The 21537-nt window shown below is 37.0% G+C and overlaps 1 protein-coding gene across 1 annotated transcript in view; it reads right to left on the reverse strand.

The window, feature by feature from the left end:
* Nucleotides 1–1907: 1907 nt before the first annotated feature.
* LOC121386958 (pregnancy-specific beta-1-glycoprotein 11-like) overlaps nucleotides 1908–21537 on the reverse strand; it is a 54811-nt gene continuing 35181 nt past the window's right edge. Inside the window, exons 5-6 of the mRNA XM_041518014.1 lie at nucleotides 18149–18409; nucleotides 1908–2025 (exon numbers count right to left, since the gene is read on the reverse strand). Of these exons, the coding sequence (XP_041373948.1) occupies nucleotides 1919–2025; nucleotides 18149–18409 (368 nt within the window). The 3' untranslated portion in view covers nucleotides 1908–1918. The remainder of the gene's footprint in view (nucleotides 2026–18148; nucleotides 18410–21537) is intronic.

A 21537-nucleotide genomic window follows, 5' to 3' on the forward strand; every position in this document is an offset into this window, starting at 1 on the left:
TAGATGGACCCCTCGAGTACAGTACACTTACGGTATTAGATTATTATGAACATATTCCATGTCTAAAAATAAACTACTCTAAGTCAAAAGCTATCTGGATAGGCAGTAAAAAAGAATTCTAAAGATGTTTATCACCATACACGATGGAAGTTAGAATGGGGCTCTACTCAATTCAGTTTACTTGGTATCAACTTTCCTGTCAACTTGGAAAATACTAATGAACTTAATTTTAACCCTAAGCTACTAGAACTTAAAATATTCATTGAAAAGATGGTCTATAAGAAAATTAACAGTCTTAGGTAGAATAACAGTTCTTAAAACATTAATAATATCAATTATTACACATCTTCTAATATCATTACCGAACCCAAGAGAAATGTTCTTAAAAACTCTAAACACACTATTTTTAAAATTTATTTGGCAGAATAAACCTAAAAAGTTAAAACGTGATCTAATAACTCAAGACTATAAAATAGGAGGACTCAAAATGTTAAATGTAAGTAACTTCACGATCGCTTTAAAAAGTTCGTGGATACGAAGATTGTTTGTAAGTAATTCAAAGTGGGTTTATCTCTTTAAGTCTGTTACAAACGTATCAACAAATGAATTAATAATACATGGAGATTATTTCATTACGGGAAAAGCCACCCAAATTCTAAATAAATTTTGGAGAGATACATTACTTTGTTGGGTAAAGATAGAAAATAAACATAATCCTGAAAGTGTAAATGATATTTTATGTACTAACATCTGGCATAATAGTGAAATACTTATAGATCGAAAACCATTTATATATAAAGATTATACCAGCAAAGGCATTATTTTCATAAGTGACCTATTCGATGAACAAGGTGTTGTTTTGTCTTATGGTAAATTTATAAATATATATCATACAACAACAAATTTCTTGTACTATGTTTCACTGGTAAAAGCAGTAAAATCACACCTTAAATATTTTTATACTTTAAAAGATGACAGTTTCACAACAATAAATAAACCCATTCTTCCATTTAAACTAAAACTATTGTTAAAAAGCCAACGAGGATGTAAAGATATGTACGATATAATAAACGTCAAATCAGTAACGCCAAAATCACAAATTAAATACACGAATCAAGGATTTATGTTTCACCAAGTGATTGGGAACAGTACTATTTGCTACCTTTCCAATGCGTGAACGATTCAACTTTATTATGGTTCCAATACAGATTATTTCAAATAATTTTAGCTACTAATACATTTTTACATATGGTTCGCTACGTCGATTCGAATATGTGCAATTTATGTAGTAATTATCCTGAAACCATATCACATTTATTTGTTGAGTGTAATGGGACCAAAAACGTATGGGATTCGGTACAAGCCTGGATATTAACTAAGGACGTTTATAGTGTTAATATATACATATACATACATACATACATACATACATACATACATACATACATATATATATATATAAATATATATATATATATATATATATATATATATATAATTGGAGCTATTCAACATTCAGTATTTTAATTTGTTAGTTACGTTCCGCAAATGTTCAAGTGAACCGTTTTCTTTAGTTATTTATTTACAATTAAAACATACAGAAAAGGAGCCCGAAAATGTCGCCAGCTAGGAGTGTGGTGAACTGCCATTTATATATTAATTCACATTCCAACAGGCAATGCAAAAGTTTCACATTTTGCGATGGGGACAGTCCAACAAACGTTATTGCACAATTAAATGAAATCATCCATCTGCAATACCGTTTCAGTTTTGAGGTGTTCTATACGAACTTCTGAAAATCGAACTATTTCGTTGCCCCTTTCAAATTCGAGTTACCAATAGCCGATGTATTGTTGTTGTTTTTTGTAGTTTTTTTTGTGCCGGGGTGTCGTTAAACATCCAGTCTATTCTATTCTAATTACCTCTTATAAAGTATCCACACAGTAGGAATGGCAAGAGCCAGAACAACAGCGATCACAATTCCCGATATAACACCTGCACTTAAGGCAGACATGCGCTCTGGATCTAGAAATATAGAACACTATCAATTAACATAGCAATACTATTCACAGCTATAACTCTTACATATACGCAAACCGTCAATGTCTGCACACATCAGAGGGACGTTTTGACAAGACGTGTCTGCTGCCACCAGTGCCGTCTGTAATTGTGCTGGTTCACTATTTGTACAGTGATATGTCCCCAACAATGATGATCCCCACGATTCCAATAATGCAGGCCATCTGGCAGACATGTCAGTTGTCTGATTAAAATGAAGTGATCAGTTTGCATTACTACATTCGTGATACTGAAGTCACATTTTGATCACCGAGTTCTGCACCACATGCGCTGTTTTCAATATTTTATATTGTCTGCTATTTTGATTGATGTTTTAAAAATAAAATTGTCAAATGTTACATGTCTGTTCACAAACACTTAGAATTAAAAAGTTCATTGTGTTTAGCAGAAAGTGTGGTCAGAGGGTTGATAATAAAGGGTTTGTACTTAATTATCCTAGTTTTGTTAGAGTTAATCCAAAAGTCTTAAGGTTAGAGTCCTGATACATGAAAATTAGCAAACGTGAATATAAATAATGCTCAATAATTAAAGTCACCAATCAGTATAATATAAACAAGCATTCTGGGAGTACTGTTGAAGTAATACATGTCCCCATCTGGCCAAACACATTGTCCTACCTCATAAGTGCAACGGCCATAACTCTGTGAAAAATGGATAGATATGTAACAGTACATTGTAAAGCTAAAGTCAAAATGTCAGCACCAAAAACGTCAGGAAAACTATATGTGAGACCGATGGACAGACAGACAGGAAGATGGATACGAAACCTATAGTCCCCTCCAGTTGGACCCGTGCAGTGGATGAAACTGTCTGTAGCCTCAAAGTCTGCCTACTCATCTTAATGGTTAACTTTATAATAACATTATTAACCATGAGCTAAACTACCAATCTCAGACTAGTTTACTAAATCTGAGCTCATCTGAATAAATACAACTGTGATGATATGCACTCACGAATCACTGTCAAAATAGAGATATCAGGTGTTCTGAAAAGATTAGTGTATCTTGGCCCACTGGTGGCAACAGTCATGCGTACTGCCGCCACAGCTGTCGACATGTCACTTCATCCAAAAAGAAAAAAAAATGTGCAAGAGTTCCCACGAAAGAGACGATACTGTATGCACAAGTTCGGAATATGGACTGATGGTAGCATCAGTCATCGTATTTAGTACGTATACATGCAGCCTCACAAATCATTTTAAAGAATACATATGCTAAACGTGCCAAACATTACGCTAAAATATCATCATTATTCATAGGTGACCTCTAAGTTTTAAGGTTTACTTACCTCGATGTTATGTATTGCATTATACTTTTCCCCACAGCTCCTGTGGTTTTACATAAATACTATTTTCATATACTTACCATTTGTGACACCCAATAGCCGATGTGTATTTTTGTGCAGGGCTGTCGTTAAACGTTCATTCATTCATAGGTGACCTCATGTCTCACCATGTGTTCAGTATATCACTACACAGCTGCAGTCAGTAAACTATACACAAGTTTTAAAAGCAATTTTAAGGCATGATTTTCAATAAAAATTTATTTTATTTGTTTTATATAATTGAAGTAGCCTTTATTGGAAATGAAAACGTATGTAAAGTCATATCCTAAAATTAGACTACAGTATGACAACATCTTTTTATCTGGTTTTAACTTGGTAAAACGTGGACTAGCATGGGATTGTATGGACTGAAATGATAATTGTATGAGATCCACCTTTTGCTAGGTTTTTCGTTTCGTGATTGTCCTAGAAATATTATTTCTCATTCAATAACGCATGTTGCAATATTTTTAGCTGTCGAAATAATGCCAAATCACCCCCCCCCCCCCCACCCCAACAAAAAAAATAAAATAATAATAATTCTATCAGATACGTTATGATTATAAATAATTATGTAATTAACATTTACTTGTTTTTACTAACCTAAATTATCACGTCTAAAAATAAATGTCATCAATTAAACTTTAAAGAATGCTACATGGTAAGATACATGATATGCCTGTCAAAAGTAGGTCGCAGTGACCTAGATATGGTATGAAACAATATGCCACCCTAAGTTGTACATCAATGCAAGGCTTGATGATCTTATAAACAATATTGATAATGGAGACATGGCCTGTGTGCAGAAATGTTTGAAAAGTAGGTTATGATGACCTAGTTATGGTATGCGACACACCACCATCCCAAGTTGTACATGCATACACTGTTTGACGATCCTCTATGAATTTATAAGGAAGATAGGGCCGGATAAGGATTTCCTTTAATGTGCAAAAAATGCACAACAAATAGGTCGTTGTGATCTACTTATGGTAGGCGACACACCGTCATCTCAAGTTGTACTTGCATGTAAGATTTGATGATCATATATGAATTGATCACAAAGATGTGCTCCGAAAATAACAACGCCATGCCATAATACGACCTGTCAAAGACTGGTGTATAAAAGTCCAGTCAAAATTAGGCCAAAGACGTCTGTTCTGTTTACACACAGTATTAAGAGGCGACATCGTCTGGAATTGGTTATAGTCCAAACTTTGCATTGTATTTGTCACTATAATTCTACCAAGAAAAAAATATTTTCTTCACAGATTTTGAAAATGTGTAGTGTGGTCTTAATCTGGCGGTGGGGTAGGGTGGGTGGGGAAGTCGAATATGAAACTAGTGTACCATACTGTCTAAATTGCCCACGGGTAGCAGTATGAATTATTTTAGTTTTAGCTGGGAGGGGAGAGGATCTTGTGACCCCCCCCCCCCCCCCCAGTCAACACCCCTGTTGTGTATAATGTTTTATTGATCGACTTTGTTGATTATGTTTGCAGAAATAATAATCACTTAACATACGTACGGTTTAAACCTTCAATCGTGTTGGTGTATGTATCTTTGACCCATTAACGCCAGTTCCAAGCAGTTTACAGAAAGTGAATTCTGTACTTTGTAACTTTTATTTACATATTGTTTAATGTTTTTAATCGATTATGCAGACAAAATGATAGATGACATTTCATGGTTCGTAAATATAACTTCTTTATTATTTTTGAAAGGGTGCCCTACAGATTACATTTCAAATTATATTTTAAATTTGAAATATAGCTTGTATTGTAGCATTTGTTATAACTATTTAACACTGAAATTTACTTTTTATAACCAATAAACGAAGTCTGGCTTCCTCTGATCCACCACTGGTCTTACAATGGACTGTAGGGTGTCCAGAATATACACAGCAACCATCAGGTCTGGTAAAGACGAAGCTATTAAGAATAGTAATATTATATGATGACATCTAATATGTCCAAGTGACTTACTAACATAAAAGACTGGTTGTCATGCATTTGAATTGTGTCAGCATCCTTTCAGTGAAATAAATTGGTTATTAGTATAGTATTTGTTTATTGTATTTGTATTAATCAAAACATTGTCAGACTTAAAACACATGCACGGGCACGGCGAAAACAAATCAACATTGGGTTGTGTCAGGGGAGGGGTGAGGGTGGGTGGTGGATGTGTGTGACTGACTGACATATCACGTTTCTAGGGAAGTTAGTGGGTATGCTCCCCCTGAAAATTATGAAAGGTAGACATCCTAAAATGCAATTTCCTGTATTCTACAAGTAAAATTTGTCATGACAAATGTGGGGTAAACACATAATTTAAAATGTGTTTTTCCACGATGTATAATTTCTCTATATATGTATATACACTGAAAATATGAATACCTCTCTTCTAAGAGGGGTCCGGGATATGTCCCACAGTAAAATTTGGAATAGTAGATGTTTTGAAGTGGCATTTCCTGAATTCTACAAGTACAATTCATCATGACACATGCGGGCAATTAAATGAAGCAGTTTTTCTCAATATATAATTTCTGTACCCAAACACACACTTTGAACAGTTTTAGTCATAATCAAGCAGTAACAATTACAACTAAAATGTTGTGCTGTATGTAGTTTATTTCATGGGCTGGGTCAAATAAATGTTATATATATACTCTTCAAAAATGTTGGGGAACTGTAATAAGAATTTACAATTGCCAAAATTGTAAGGTATATTAGCTGTGGGGAATGGTGATATGATAACAGTAAATTAATTGGGCAAACATTACAACCGGTATTTCAGTATTACAGTAGGTTTTACGACTACCGAAGATTTTGAAGGACGATTGGGGCCAGAAGTGAAATTGGCGTTTTTTATTAGTAAATCGCAAATTCAAACAATAAAAATAACTAAAAACAAAACAATAACAACTGTATGATCAACAGAATGAAAAGGATTGACAGAAATAATGTTCCACAGTGATTAATGGACCTTCCTGGAAATTGAATAACACCCCAAGCACGTGTACGGGGCAACTGCGTTTGCATGTGCAAACTATGGAATATGTTTGGGTGTGTTGATAAAGAGATCTGAACGTTTTTTACCAGGATGTCTGTAGTCAAAACGTATGTTCGGTCTAATAGGTGATATTAACATTAATAGTTCAGGTTCCCCTACTTTTTTGAAGAGTATATATGTAATTTGCAACACAATGGGATGTATAGTTGCTTCTTCAAATTAATGGATTACCGGCTCGAGCGAAATATTGTTAATTACAGTGATTTCCCTTTGACGGGGCTCACAGGGTACCTAGAAGGCTCGCATTTCACACAACTGTTGTTCGACCCTTCATTGGGACGTCATTCTTGGTTTGAGATTAGCAGTATGTCAATGTGATTCTACTGTATTTTCTAGTGCAACCACAGTATTATTGTGTACTGTAAACATTTGGCTGTAAAAAGCACGCCGTTATCCCATGTTGTCATCTACATTGAATCATGTATTGCGCGTAAGGTTACACAACGTAATGACTGATGGATTTGTTATAGACAGGAGGTGGATTTGTATATATAAAACGACAGTGAACAGTGAAAATGAATAATACAGATGATATAAATATAAAATAAATATTTGAACAGAAAGCTGACATCTAAATATAAATAAATATTATGACGAAAACTGACATGTAAATATAAATAAACCATTAGACAGCTACATGCTAATATAAAATAAATATTAGGACATAATGCTGACAAGATCACAGCTGTCATATCACCAGCTATTAGACAGCTAGATGTAAATATAAAATATAGACCACCACTAAACCAGAATTCCTTCATAACCAGACCCCAACTAAACCATAATTCCTTCAAAACCAGATCCCTGCGATACCATATCCCCACTAAGCAGAATTCCTTCAAAACCAGACCCCACTAAACCAGAATTCCTTCAAAACAAACCAGACCCCCACTCAACCAGAATTCCTTCAAAACAAACCAGACCCCCACTCAACCAGAATTCCTTCAAAACAGACCCCCACTAAACCAGAATTCCTTCAAAACCAGACCCCACTAAACCAGAATTCCTTCAAAACCAGATCCCCACTGAACCAGAATTCCTTCAAAACAAACCAGACCCCCACTAAACCAGAATTCCTTCAAAACCAGACTCCCACTAAACCAGACCACCACTAAACCAGAATTCCTTCAAAACCAGGCCCCCACTAAACCAGAATTCTTTCAAAACCAGACACCCACTAAACCAGACCCTAACTCAACCTGAATTCCTTTAAAACCAGACCCCACTAAACCAGAATTCCTTCAAAACCAGACCCCCATTACAACATAATTCCTTCAAAACAGACCCCCACTAAACCAGAATTCCTTCAAAACCAGACCCTACTAAACCAGAATTCCTTCAAAACAGACCCCTACTAAACCAGAATTCCTTCAAAACCAGACCCCACTAAACCAGAATTCCTTCAAAACAAACCAGACCCCCACTAAACCAGATTTCCTTCAAAACCAGACCCCACTCAACCAGAATTCCTTCAAAACAAACCAGACCCCCACTAAACCAGAATTCCTTCAGAACCAGACTCCCACTAAACCAGACCACCACTAAACCAGAATTCCTTCAAAACCAGGCCCCCACTAAACCAGAATTCTTTCAAAACCAGACACCCACTAAACCAGACCCTAACTCAACCTGAATTCCTTCAAAACAGACCCCCACTAAACCAGAATTCCTTCAAAACCAGACCCTACTAAACCAGAATTCCTTCAAAACAGACCCCTACTAAACCAGAATTCCTTCAAAACCAGAACCCACTAAACCAGAATTCCTTCAAAACAAACCAGACCCCAACTAAACCAGAATTCCTTCAAAACCAGACCCTACTAAACCAGAATTCCTTCAAAACCAGACCCCACTAAACCAGAATTCCTTCAAAACCAGACCCCCACTAAACCAGAATTCCTTCAAAACAGACCCCTACTAAACCAGAATTCCTTCAAAACCAGACCCCACTAAACCAGAATTCCTTCAAAACAAACCAGACCCCACTAAACCAGAATTCCTTCAAAACCAGACCCTACTAAACCAGATTTTCTTCAAAACCAGACCCCACTAAACCAGAATTCCTTCAAAACCAGACCCCCACTAAACCAGAATTCCTTCAAAGCAGACCCCTACTAAACCAGAATTCCTTCAAAACAAATCAGACCCCCACTAAACCAGAATTCCTTCAAAACAAACCAGACCCCTACTAAACCAGAATTCCTTCAAAACCAGACCCCACTAAACCAGAATTCCTTCAAAACCAGACTCCCACTAAACCAGACCACCACTAAACCAGAATTCCTTCAAAACCAGGCCCCCACTAAACCAGAATTCTTTCAAATCCAGACACCCACTAAACCAGACCCTAACTCAACCTGAATTCCTTCAAAACCAGACCCCACTAAACCAGAATTCCTTTAAAACCAGACCCCCATTACAACATAATTCCTTCAAAACAGACCCCCACTAAACCAGAATTCCTTCAAAACCAGACCCTACTAAACCAGAATTCCTTCAAAACAGACCCCTACTAAACCAGAATTCCTTCAAAACCAGACCCCACTAAACCAGAATTCCTTCAAAACAAACCAGACCCCCACTAAACCAGAATTCCTTCAAAACCAGACCCTACTAAACCAGATTTCCTTCAAAACCAGACCCCACTCAACCAGAATTCCTTCAAAACCAGACCCCCACTAAACCAGAATTCCTTCAAAGCAGACCCCTACTAAACCAGAATTCCTTCAAAACCAGACCCCCACTAAACCAGAATTCCTTCAAAACAAATCAGACCCCCACTAAGCCAGAATTCCTTCAAAACCAAACTCCCACTAAACCAGAATTCCTTCAAAACCAGATCCCCACTAAACCAGACCCTAACTAAACATGAATTCCTTCAAAACCAGACCCCCACTAAACCAGAAGTCCTTCAAAACCAGACCCCCACTAAACCAGAATTCCTTCAAAACCAGACCCCCACTAAACCAGACCCCAACTAAACCTGAATTCCTTCAAAACCAGACCCCACTAAACCAGAATTCCTTCAAAACCAGACCCCCATTACAACATAATTCCTTCAAAACAGACCCCCACTAAACCAGAATTCCTTCAAAACAAACCAGACCCCCACTCAACCAGAATTCCTTCAAAACAGACCCCCACTAAACCAGAATTCCTTAAAAACCAGACCCCACTAAACCAGAATTCCTTCAAAACCAGATCGCCACTGAACCAGAATTCCTTCAAAACAAACCAGACCCCCACTAAACCAGAATTCCTTCAGAACCAGACTCCAACTAAACCAGACCACCACTAAACCAGAATTCCTTCAAAACCAGGCCCCCACTAAACCAGAATTCTTTCAAAACCAGACACCCACTAAACCGGACCCTAACTCAACCTGAATTCCTTCAAAACAGACCCCCACTAAACCAGAATTCCTTCAAAACCAGACCCTACTAAACCAGAATTCCTTCAAAACAGACCCCTACTAAACCAGAATTCCTTCAAAACCAGAACCCACTAAACCAGAATTCCTTCAAAACAAACCAGACCCCAGCTAAACCAGAATTCCTTCAAAACCAGACCCTACTAAACCAGAATTCCTTCAAAACCAGACCCCACTAAACCAGAATTCCTTCAAAACCAGACCCCCACTAAACCAGAATTCCTTCAAAACAGACCCCTACTAAACCAGAATTCCTTCAAAACCAGACCCCACTAAACCAGAATTCCTTCAAAACAAACCAGACCCCCACTAAACCAGAATTCCTTCAAAACCAGACCCTACTAAACCAGATTTTCTTCAAAACCAGACCCCACTAAACCAGAATTCCTTCAAAACCAGACCCCCACTAAACCAGAATTCCTTCAAAGCAGACCCCTACTAAACCAGAATTCCTTCAAAACAAATCAGACCCCCACTAAACCAGAATTCATTCAAAACAAACCAGACCCCTACTAAACCAGAATTCCTTCAAAACCAGACCCCACTAAACCAGAATTCCTTCAAAACAAACCAGACCCCCACTAAACCAGAATTCCTTCAAAACCAGACCCTACTAAACCAGAATTCCTTCAAAACCAGACCCCACTAAACCAGAATTCCTTCAAAACCAGACCCCCACTAAACCAGAATTCCTTCAAAACAGACCCCTACTAAACCAGAATTCCTTCAAAACCAGACCCCACTAAACCAGAATTCCTTCAAAACAAACCAGACCCCCACTAAACCAGAATTCCTTCAAAACCAGACCCTACTAAACCAGATTTTCTTCAAAACCAGACCCCACTAAACCAGAATTCCTTCAAAACCAGACCCCCACTAAACCAGAATTCCTTCAAAGCAGACCCCTACTAAACCAGAATTCCTTCAAAACCAGACCCCCACTAAACCAGAATTCCTTCAAAACAAATCAGACCCCCACTAAGCCAGAATTCCTTCAAAACCAAACTCCCACTAAACCAGAATTCCTTCAAAACCAGATCCCCACTAAACCAGACCCCAACTAAACCTGAATTCCTTCAAAACCAGACCCCCACTAAACCAGAGGTCCTTCAAAACCAGACCCCCACTAAACCAGAATTCCTTCAAAACCAGACCCCCACTAAACCAGACCCCAACTAAACCTGAATTCCTTCAAAACCAGACCCCACTAAACCAGAATTCCTTCAAAAACCAGACCCCCATTACAACATAATTCCTTCAAAACAGACCCCCACTAAACCAGAATTCCTTCAAAACAAACCAGACCCCCACTCAACCAGAATTCCTTCAAAACAGACCCCCACTAAACCAGAATTCCTTCAAAACCAGACCCCACTAAACCAGAATTCCTTCAAAACCAGATCGCCACTGAACCAGAATTCCTTCAAAACAAACCAGACCCCCACTAAACCAGAATTCCTTCAAAACCAGACTCCCACTAAACCAGACCACCACTAAACCAGAATTCCTTCAAAACCAGGCCCCCACTAAACCAGAATTCTTTCAAAACCAGACACCCACTAAACCAGACCCTAACTCAACCTGAATTCCTTCAAAACCAGACCCCACTAAACCAGAATTCCTTCAAAACCAGACCCCCATTACAACATAATTTCTTCAAAACAGACCCCCACTAAACCAGAATTCCTTCAAAACCAGACCCTAGTAAACCAGAATTCCTTCAAAACAGACCCCTACTAAACCAGAATTCCTTCAAAACCAGACCCCACTAAACCAGAATTCCTTCAAAACAAACCAGACCCCCACTAAACCAGAATTCCTTCAAAATCAGACCCTACTAAACCAGAATTCCTTCAAAACCAGACCCCACTAAACCAGAATTCCTTCAAAACCAGACCCCCACTAAAACAGAATTCCTTCAAAGCAGACCCCTACTAAACCAGAATTCCTTCAAAACCAGACCCCCACTAAACCAGAATTCCTTCAAACAAATCAGACCCCCACTAAGCCAGAATTCCTTCAATACCAAACTCCCACTAAACCAGAATTCCTTCAAAACCAAACCCCAACTAAACCTGAATTCCTTCAAAACCAGACCCCCACTAAACCAGAAGTCCTTCAAAACCAGACCCCCACTAAACCAGAATTCCTTCAAAGCAGACCCCTACTAAACCAGAATTCCTTCAAAACCAGACCCCCACTAAACCAGAATTCCTTCAAAACAAATCAGACCCCCACTAAGCCAGAATTCCTTCAAAACCAAACTCCCACTAAACCAGAATTCCTTCAAAACCAGATCCCCACTAAACCAGACCCCAACTAAACCTGAATTCCTTCAAAACCAGACCCCCACTAAACCAGAGGTCCTTCAAAACCAGACCCCCACTAAACCAGAATTCCTTCAAAACCAGACCCCCACTAAACCAGACCCCAACTAAACCTGAATTCCTTCAAAACCAGACCCCACTAAACCAGAATTCCTTCAAAACCAGACCCCCATTACAACATAATTCCTTCAAAACAGACCCCCACTAAACCAGAATTCCTTCAAAACAAACCAGACCCCCACTCAACCAGAATTCCTTCAAAACAGACCCCCACTAAACCAGAATTCCTTCAAAACCAGACCCCACTAAACCAGAATTCCTTCAAAACCAGATCGCCACTGAACCAGAATTCCTTCAAAACAAACCAGACCCCCACTAAACCAGAATTCCTTCAAAACCAGACTCCCACTAAACCAGACCACCACTAAACCAGAATTCCTTCAAAACCAGGCCCCCACTAAACCAGAATTCTTTCAAAACCAGACACCCACTAAACCAGACCCTAACTCAACCTGAATTCCTTCAAAACCAGACCCCACTAAACCAGAATTCCTTCAAAACCAGACCCCCATTACAACATAATTTCTTCAAAACAGACCCCCACTAAACCAGAATTCCTTCAAAACCAGACCCTAGTAAACCAGAATTCCTTCAAAACAGACCCCTACTAAACCAGAATTCCTTCAAAACCAGACCCCACTAAACCAGAATTCCTTCAAAACAAACCAGACCCCCACTAAACCAGAATTCCTTCAAAATCAGACCCTACTAAACCAGAATTCCTTCAAAACCAGACCCCACTAAACCAGAATTCCTTCAAAACCAGACCCCCACTAAACCAGAATTCCTTCAAAGCAGACCCCTACTAAACCAGAATTCCTTCAAAACCAGACCCCCACTAAACCAGAATTCCTTCAAACAAATCAGACCCCCACTAAGCCAGAATTCCTTCAATACCAAACTCCCACTAAACCAGAATTCCTTCAAAACCAAACCCCAACTAAACCTGAATTCCTTCAAAACCAGACCCCCACTAAACCAGAAGTCCTTCAAAACCAGACCCCCACTAAACCAGAATTCCTTCAAAACCAGACCCCCACTAAACCAGACCCCAACTAAACCTGAATTCCTTCAAAACCAGACCCCACTAAACCATAATTCCTTCAAAACCAGACCCCCATTACAACATAATTCCTTCAAAACAGACCCCCACTAAACCAGAATTCCTTCAAAACTGTTTGTTTTTTAAAGTTCCCTTTTCAATATGAGAACAACACGGAACCTCTCTAAACCACATACTCCTTAAAACAAGACGTCTTACTTGATTCCATGAGTGTCCAGTTTATAGGGTTCCACTGTATTTGTAAATCATTATGATAAAATATACCAATGAAGTGGGGTAGAAAGTTTTATTGGGTGTCCAGTTTATAGGGTTCCCCTGTATTTGTAAATCATTGACAGAGAACATACAAATAAAGAAGTGGGATAGCAAGTGTTACACAATGATACATGCAACTGACCAATCAAGTGATAGGAAAATGTGAAGATTATACTTAATGTACCAAAAGTCATTTGGAAAATCATTAAATCAAAATTAAAGTTTAAAAATGTGTTGAATCTTTCTCATAGTAAATTAATTGACACTGTACTAGATAACTGCACTGTTTATTTAACCTCTGTGTCATTACATCTCATAGTACATTAATTGACAGTGCCCTAGAGAATTACACTGTTTAATTAACCCATGTGTCATTACATCTTATAGTACATTAATCGGCAGTGTACTAGATACTTACACTGTTTAATTAGTCCATGTGTCATTACACCTCATAGTACATTAACTGACACTGTACTAGGTAATTGCACTGTTTAATTATCCTCTGTGTCATTACATCTTATAGTACATTAATTGACACTGTAGTAGATATTTGCATTGTTTAATTAACCCATGTGTCATTACATCTTATAATACATTAATTGACACTGTAGTAGATATTTACACTGTTTAATTAACCCATGTGTCATTACATCTTATAATACATTAATTGACACTGTAGTAGATATTTACACTGTTTAATTAACCCATGTGTCATTACATCTTATAGTACATAAATAGATTATGAGATGTTTACTTCTTTACAGCTGCATTCTTGTTTTTAATAATATAAATTAGTTTTTAAAGACTAATATGACATGCAGATATTAATATTTGGATGCATAATGATTATTTTGATTATATATAAATATAAATTGAACATTAATATTTGTTGTTAATTCATTTTCCCACTGGGCTAATTCCCATTTAAGCCAGTGTTGGTAGGCTCTTGAAACTAATACAAATGTATACTAGTTAATCAAGATCATCTGTTAACACTGGCTTATCTACATATCTCCCTATTCACAACAGAGACAGAATGTAGCTCACTGCATGGTAAAACTTTTCCCATTTGGTTTTGTGCTGATGTGTTGTTAAAAATCCATTAATTCGCCCACTGGGCTATTTCACATATAAGCCAGTGCTCTACAACTGATGTAACAAAGGTGGTGATATGTACTATCTTGACTGTGAGATGGTGCGTATAAAACCTCACTCCCAGCTAACTAAATAGTATAACCCATGGCCTTAACTACATGTTCCATGCCATGTACTCACAAATAAAAGTGTGTTAAATGCGTCATTAGCTAAAGCATTTCTTACTGCTTCTGTTAATGATTATATCACAATCTCAGATGTAAAATGTAGATCACCGGTATTACAACTACAGGCAAGTTAAAATAAATTAACTTTAAACAAATTCAGTTTGAACATTATATTCCAATTAAGCATGCAAAATATTACACAAGAAAAATTGATCTAATAAACTGTTTCATACTGTTTGCACGTTACGTGTTTAAGAGGTTTATATACTACTTGCATGTAAATGTTCTACGTTCATCATACTTGCATATACAATTTGAAAATATGATTTTCAAGCATGCTACTTGGTTAGAACTTAAATATATATTTAATAATTGTACTATGATATCTTGCTGCATGTACATTTTGATGCTGCATGGATATATGGGAATATTTTAAACAAAGACCAATGGCATATACAGGTACTGTACTACCTGCTTTTGTTGTTGGTGGTACGGTTGTGGTATCTGATGTAACAAACAAAAGGATATTAATAAGGGTAGCGGTACAGTTGTGGTATTTGATACAACACACAAAAGGTTAATTAATAAAGGTGGTGGTACGGTTGTGGTATCTAATACAACAAACAAAAGGATATTAATAAGGGTGGCGGTAAGGTTGTGGTATCTGATACAACAATCAAAAGGATATTAATAAGGGTGGCGGTAAGGTTGTGATATCTGATACAACAAACAAAAGGATATCAATAAGGGTGGCAGTACTGTTGTGGTATTTGATACAACAGACAAAAGGATATTAATAAGGGTGGCAGTACTGTTGTGGTATTTGATACAACAGACAAAAGGATATTAATAAGGGTGGCAGTACTGTTGTGGTATTTGATACAACAGACAAAAGGATATCAATAAGGGTGGCAGTACTGTTGTGGTATTTGATACAACAGACAAAAGGATATTAATAAGGGTGGCGGTACTGTTGTGGTATCTGATACAACAAACAAAAGGATATTAATAGGAGTGGCGGTACGGTTGTGGTATCTGATACAACAAACAAAAGGATATTAATAAGGGTTGCAGTACAGTTGTGGTATCTCATACAGCAAACAAATGGGTATTAATAAGGATGGCAGTCATGTTGTGGTAACCCAACTTTGGAATGCCTTTGACGATTCTCCAAAGAAGTTGACAGTTTCCAACTGGAACTTGAGAATGTTTTTCTATGTCCAAGTGGTAAAAAAAGGATCAGTAGGCTTTCATTTGGGATTGCCATTTCAGCCGTTGTCACCAGCATCCATGCAGTGTTGCAAACACTGCGACAGTTAAAGGCTGGTCCTTCGTGTTAAGGATTGCACAAGTTTCAGAAGTCAAAGAAAGTTCGAACACTGTACATTCTAAATTCTGGCTTGTCATGCAGTGCTTAATGAACTGAATAAAATATTCCAACAAGGTACTGTTAATTTTGATAGAATTAAAGCAGAAATCCAAGCATGTAAAATTAAAACTTGAAAGGCTCCAGTATAGAAACTGCAGGGTCACCAGAAAGGAGAACTGCCAATTACTGAAATCAGATATTCGGTATTTGGAAGATCTATTAGAGAGCTGTACCAAAGCACTAGTTCTGGGTATTGACTGTAGTTTTGAAGGTCTGAACGCCATACAGGTATTTGATCCTGTACTATCACCTGAAACTATGGTCCTGACTTTCTGCTGAATGAGGAATTTAGCACATTTTTACAATGAATCTGATCCCCGTCCTTTACAAAAAAAGTAGAGAAATCTGAAATACGACTTGATAATATGGAATATGTCATTATCTGTAGTAACTTGAAAGTTTTCTCCAGTTGAATGGGTCTTGTTACAACTCTGCAAATGACATTTCTTATATAGGAACCCTATCCTGTGGTGATCAGTGTGATAGATGCACTTATTGTCATACCTGTTCCAATGCATGGCCTGAGAGGGAAGCTTCTAAAGTAAGGCTCGTTAAGAACCGGCTTTGAAGCAAGATAAGTTCTGACATGTCCTCATGAACATCAGCACCAATGGACCACCGACATCAGAAAGTCAGCTCCTTATCAATTTTTTTTTTGTAAAAGTCTGGTTGGACACGAAGCCAAGGCAGAAGATCCCAACAAAGATTCCTGGTGGTTTACAATGTACTGATCATTTAACATTTCCAGACACGGAGTAACGAAGCCACTCAGACAGAAAGTGAGGATGATGATGGAAGTACAGTTGGCTCTATAGCAGCTTGGTCTCACTCACCTTTCAGGTAGTAATGACAATGATGATGAGGATGATGAGGATGATGATGATGACAATAATGATAATGATGAGTATGAGTGATTACATTTTGCAAATTAATTTATCTTTAAACTATATAAATTATTAATACTGCAGAAATGAGTATTTGGTTGGCAAAAAAAAAGAAGAAGAAAACAACAAAAACGAGTAAGTAAAAGATGAATAAAATTAAGCCCACTTCTAGCATGTAAGCGGGATCGGCCACGTGGCTTGTAGGCCACATGCATATGGTTGAGGTAAAGAGCATCCTTTTTATGCATATCTCGATAGCTAAGAAACTATCGTGGCAAGTCTCCAAGTTGCAGGCGATTTGATGCCGAAGTTTCGAGTCTCACCAATGACATGAGACAATCTGTGAGGCCAGAAAGGATTTAATTATTCCCTGTACGAATGTGTTAATATATATGTATGTAATAGTCAAACCCGACACACATAATTATGGTTCTCAAAAAATCTAATTCAAGGACTTTTCCAGGTCCATTTCTAGGTTTTCAAGTATTCATGACACTGAAACTAACTTGAGGCCACCGTGAGATTTTGCTAATTTTCCCCATAATTTAGGCCCGTATGGGCACTTTATCCTGAGTCGGTGGATATGTGACTGTAGCATAACCAGACGAATATTTATAACACAAGAAGAACAAGTGTGTGTGTGCCACAAAGTATATATATATATTCAAATTATACGCATTCATCCATTCACTTGTATGCAGTAGTTCATTCTAAGCATGTTCGTTATAAGCGTGCTTTAATGTATAAGCATGTTCGTTATAAGCGTTTTACTGTATAAACATTCATCCATTCACTTTTACTGATACTGTTCATACCATCCCCATAATGCCTGGGGAAATATTCTCCATTGTTAGGGGAATCAGCTTAACCTGCCAATGTGTAACAAGACAGTTTGTCACTGTACGTGCACCTGTAATGCGACCTGCATGTCTAAGATTAAACAGTTTGTAACAAGTCAAATACCTACACGAGACTTTCAGTGTAAACTTTTTATGTGTTGATTTTGATATAGCAGAGTTGGTCACTGTACAGTTGTAGACATTTCCGTCCTGATTCCTGCTGATGTCTGTCAGGTTTAATAGCGGACTTGTTGTAATTTGATTATCACCCAGTGTCCAGGCGTAGTCACATGGTGGGTTACAGTCAACAGCGCAGTCCACAGTCAGGTCATCTCCTTCTGGTATAGTTGCAGTAGAATTGAAGTTAATACTGCCTGCCACCGGGCCATCTGACAAATAATAAATAAATAAAACTGATTAATGTCGCTCAACGCCACCAACTGGCAGCATCAGAGGCATATATTCATATAACAAATAACTATATACATGTATACACATACGTCAAGATTACAAGAGTGATATCTCTATAGTATATATGAATATAAATAAATAAAACTGATTAATGTCGCTCAACGCCACCAACTGGCAGCATCAGAGACATATATTCATATAACAAATAACTATATACATGTATACACATACGTCAAGATTACAAGAGTGATATCTCTATAGTATATATGAAAATAAATAAATAAAACTGATTAATGTCGCTCAACGCCACCAACTGGCAGCATCAGAGGCATATATTCATATAACAAATAACTATATACATGTATACACATACGTCAAGATTACAAGAGTGATATCTCTATAGTATATATGAATATAAATAAATAAAACTGATTAATGTCTCTCAACACCACCAACTGGCAGCATCAGAGACATATATTCATATAACAAATAACTATATACATGTATACACATACGTCAAGATTACAAGAGTGATATCTCTATAGTATATATGAATATAAATAGATACAAAAAAAAAATCAAGAACAGAAAATGAAGCAAAATGACAGGTTTTCAGGCGAAAAAGTTGCTACTTATAATGTTAATAAATTTACAGTTTATTAAGAGTACCGACACATTTGCAGTTCAAGAGTTCTTTCATATTGGGTGAGTTCATTGTTTATTAAAGTGTCAAATGACATATACATAAAATTATACAACACAGACATACATTTTATTGGCACCTAGCTCAAATAGACGTATTGGACACCTAAATCATGTTATAACATGAAACTAAAACTAATCTTACCATATAATAATAAAACAAAAACAAAAAATAATGAAACAAATTGTTTGCCCAGAGCCCAGGAAGAAACGACATGCTTTGTTCTGAACTGTGTTCACTGCACCATGTCCACACACGCCCCAAATAACTAAACCATAGTGTAATACTGGCTGAACGAGACTTGCGTAGAGTTGTTTAAACACTAAGTGGTTCATTCCTCCTGCACTATAGAATTTAGATCACAACGCTGAGAGTGCACGATTTTCAGATTTTGATAACACTGACACAACTTTTTTAAACGTTAAATGTTCTCGAGCTACAAACCGATATATTTATAGCTGTCAGCGTATTCTAATGTATGTTTTCCACAATTAAAAACAATACACAATTTCAGGCAAGTTTCTTTTCTAAAATGTACCACTTTAGTTTGTTCACAGTTTATTGAAAGTTTCCACTTTTTACACCAGTTGTGAGTTGTATCAAACATGCTCTGTAGAGATTCAGTCAGGAGCTAATAGCTCAATGCCATCTGCATACATCAACTGCGATGCACATGTATCATCAAGTGCAACACCGCATTCCAGTTCTTTAATATCTTCAACCAGGTCATTATTATACAATGCAAACGAAGTGGGTGAGAGTTTACAACCATGTTTCACTTCACTTTCAACAAAAACGCTAGGTGCATTATACCCGTATACTCTAACCACACATTCTACGTTTCCGTATAACGCCTTTATTGAATTATACATATTGCCGCTTACACCAGCTTTTAGCAATTTAAACCAGGTCAGAAATTCGTCTAGTGTTAACTATAATATATAAAAAATAAATGTGATCCATACAACTACAGTTTTTCCTAAACCCATTTTGCTTATCAACTCAGATTTTCCCAGCCATTTAGACCGTCTACCATTTAAAATATCACAATACAATTTGCATGGTTCTCACAAGAAAGTGATACCTTTATTTGTCAAGGGCTGGTACTTTATAGTACACTTTGGTTTTACAATTGAATTTATAATGCCTTTGTTCCAAGAACATGGTATTGAACCGGATGCAAAACAAAGATTGAATAACTTGAATAGCACATTTGTTTGTATTTTCAGACGATCAGTCGTTTATGTTGATATTGATTTTGCATAACCTAAAGATGAATGACAAAATTGTTGGTGCCAATTTTTATGCACTGCAAACTATTTTTCTTCCAACAGCCAAACGAAATTTGTAATAATGAAGTCATAAGAAATACTGAATGTTTTTATGTGTGAAATGTTTTAACATTTAAAACATGTTTAAGATAAGATATTTTATACAAAATAATGAAAAAGTAGGATATAAGCATATTGTGTTGGTGGGAGGGGGGGGGGGGGGGGGGGGTGGAATGGAACAAATTGTCAAACAGCATTTGATTTTGTTCACATAGCAAAATGATCAAAGAGAACGTGCAACTATGTTACTAAACTTTTTCTAGACTTCTAAAGACAGCGCCAACTGCGTATCACTGTGATGTCAACTTTGTATTGACTGCTGATTTTAAATGTATATTTCTCACATCGGCAATGTCGTCTTATTTTCTTCCAAAAACAGTGATATATATATATATATATATATATATATTAAATATTTTCTGACGAACGATTACAGCTTTTGCACGATTGATCTGTCATTTATGTTGCTATTGTTTTTCCATAACCGACAGACGAACGACAAAAGCGATTGTGCCACATTTTATGCTGTGATGTTTCGTAAAGATTGGATAATAAAATTGTTTACTTCTTCCAAGGCTTCGATGACTGTCCAAACTTCAGCAATAAAGATAGATTTTGAGTCAGGCAGTCTGATGGAAAAAAATAGTAGCACACAAAAGTCCCCACCTGTGATCCGTTTGTATACACAAGAAGATAATCATGGTACCTGTCTTGAATGTCCATGAAACATTGTTTTACACAACAGCATCTGTACGATCTTTCTCCAGATGTGCAATATCAAACACGACTTTAGGTGGTAGAATACACCAAGGTGGTAAAGCAAAATATGAAGGAGTTTTCAAAGTGTCTGCTAAATCAATGTTGCAAATCAACAACAACAACAACAAAATCTGAAGAAAAAAAACACTCGCTTACTTCGAAAACCAAATGTAAGGATAGCATTTGGCCTTGCATCAAACAACTTCATATGTGTGTTATCAAACACCACCTTTATGTGTTAGATGTTTCGGTAATGAATTAATCTTCCTGGCATACTGCAGAGAAAGCTGTGCACGTCTAGCATCCAAACAAG

Source organism: Gigantopelta aegis, chromosome 12, assembly GCF_016097555.1.
Source record: "Gigantopelta aegis isolate Gae_Host chromosome 12, Gae_host_genome, whole genome shotgun sequence".
NCBI lineage: Eukaryota > Metazoa > Mollusca > Gastropoda > Neomphalida > Peltospiridae > Gigantopelta > Gigantopelta aegis.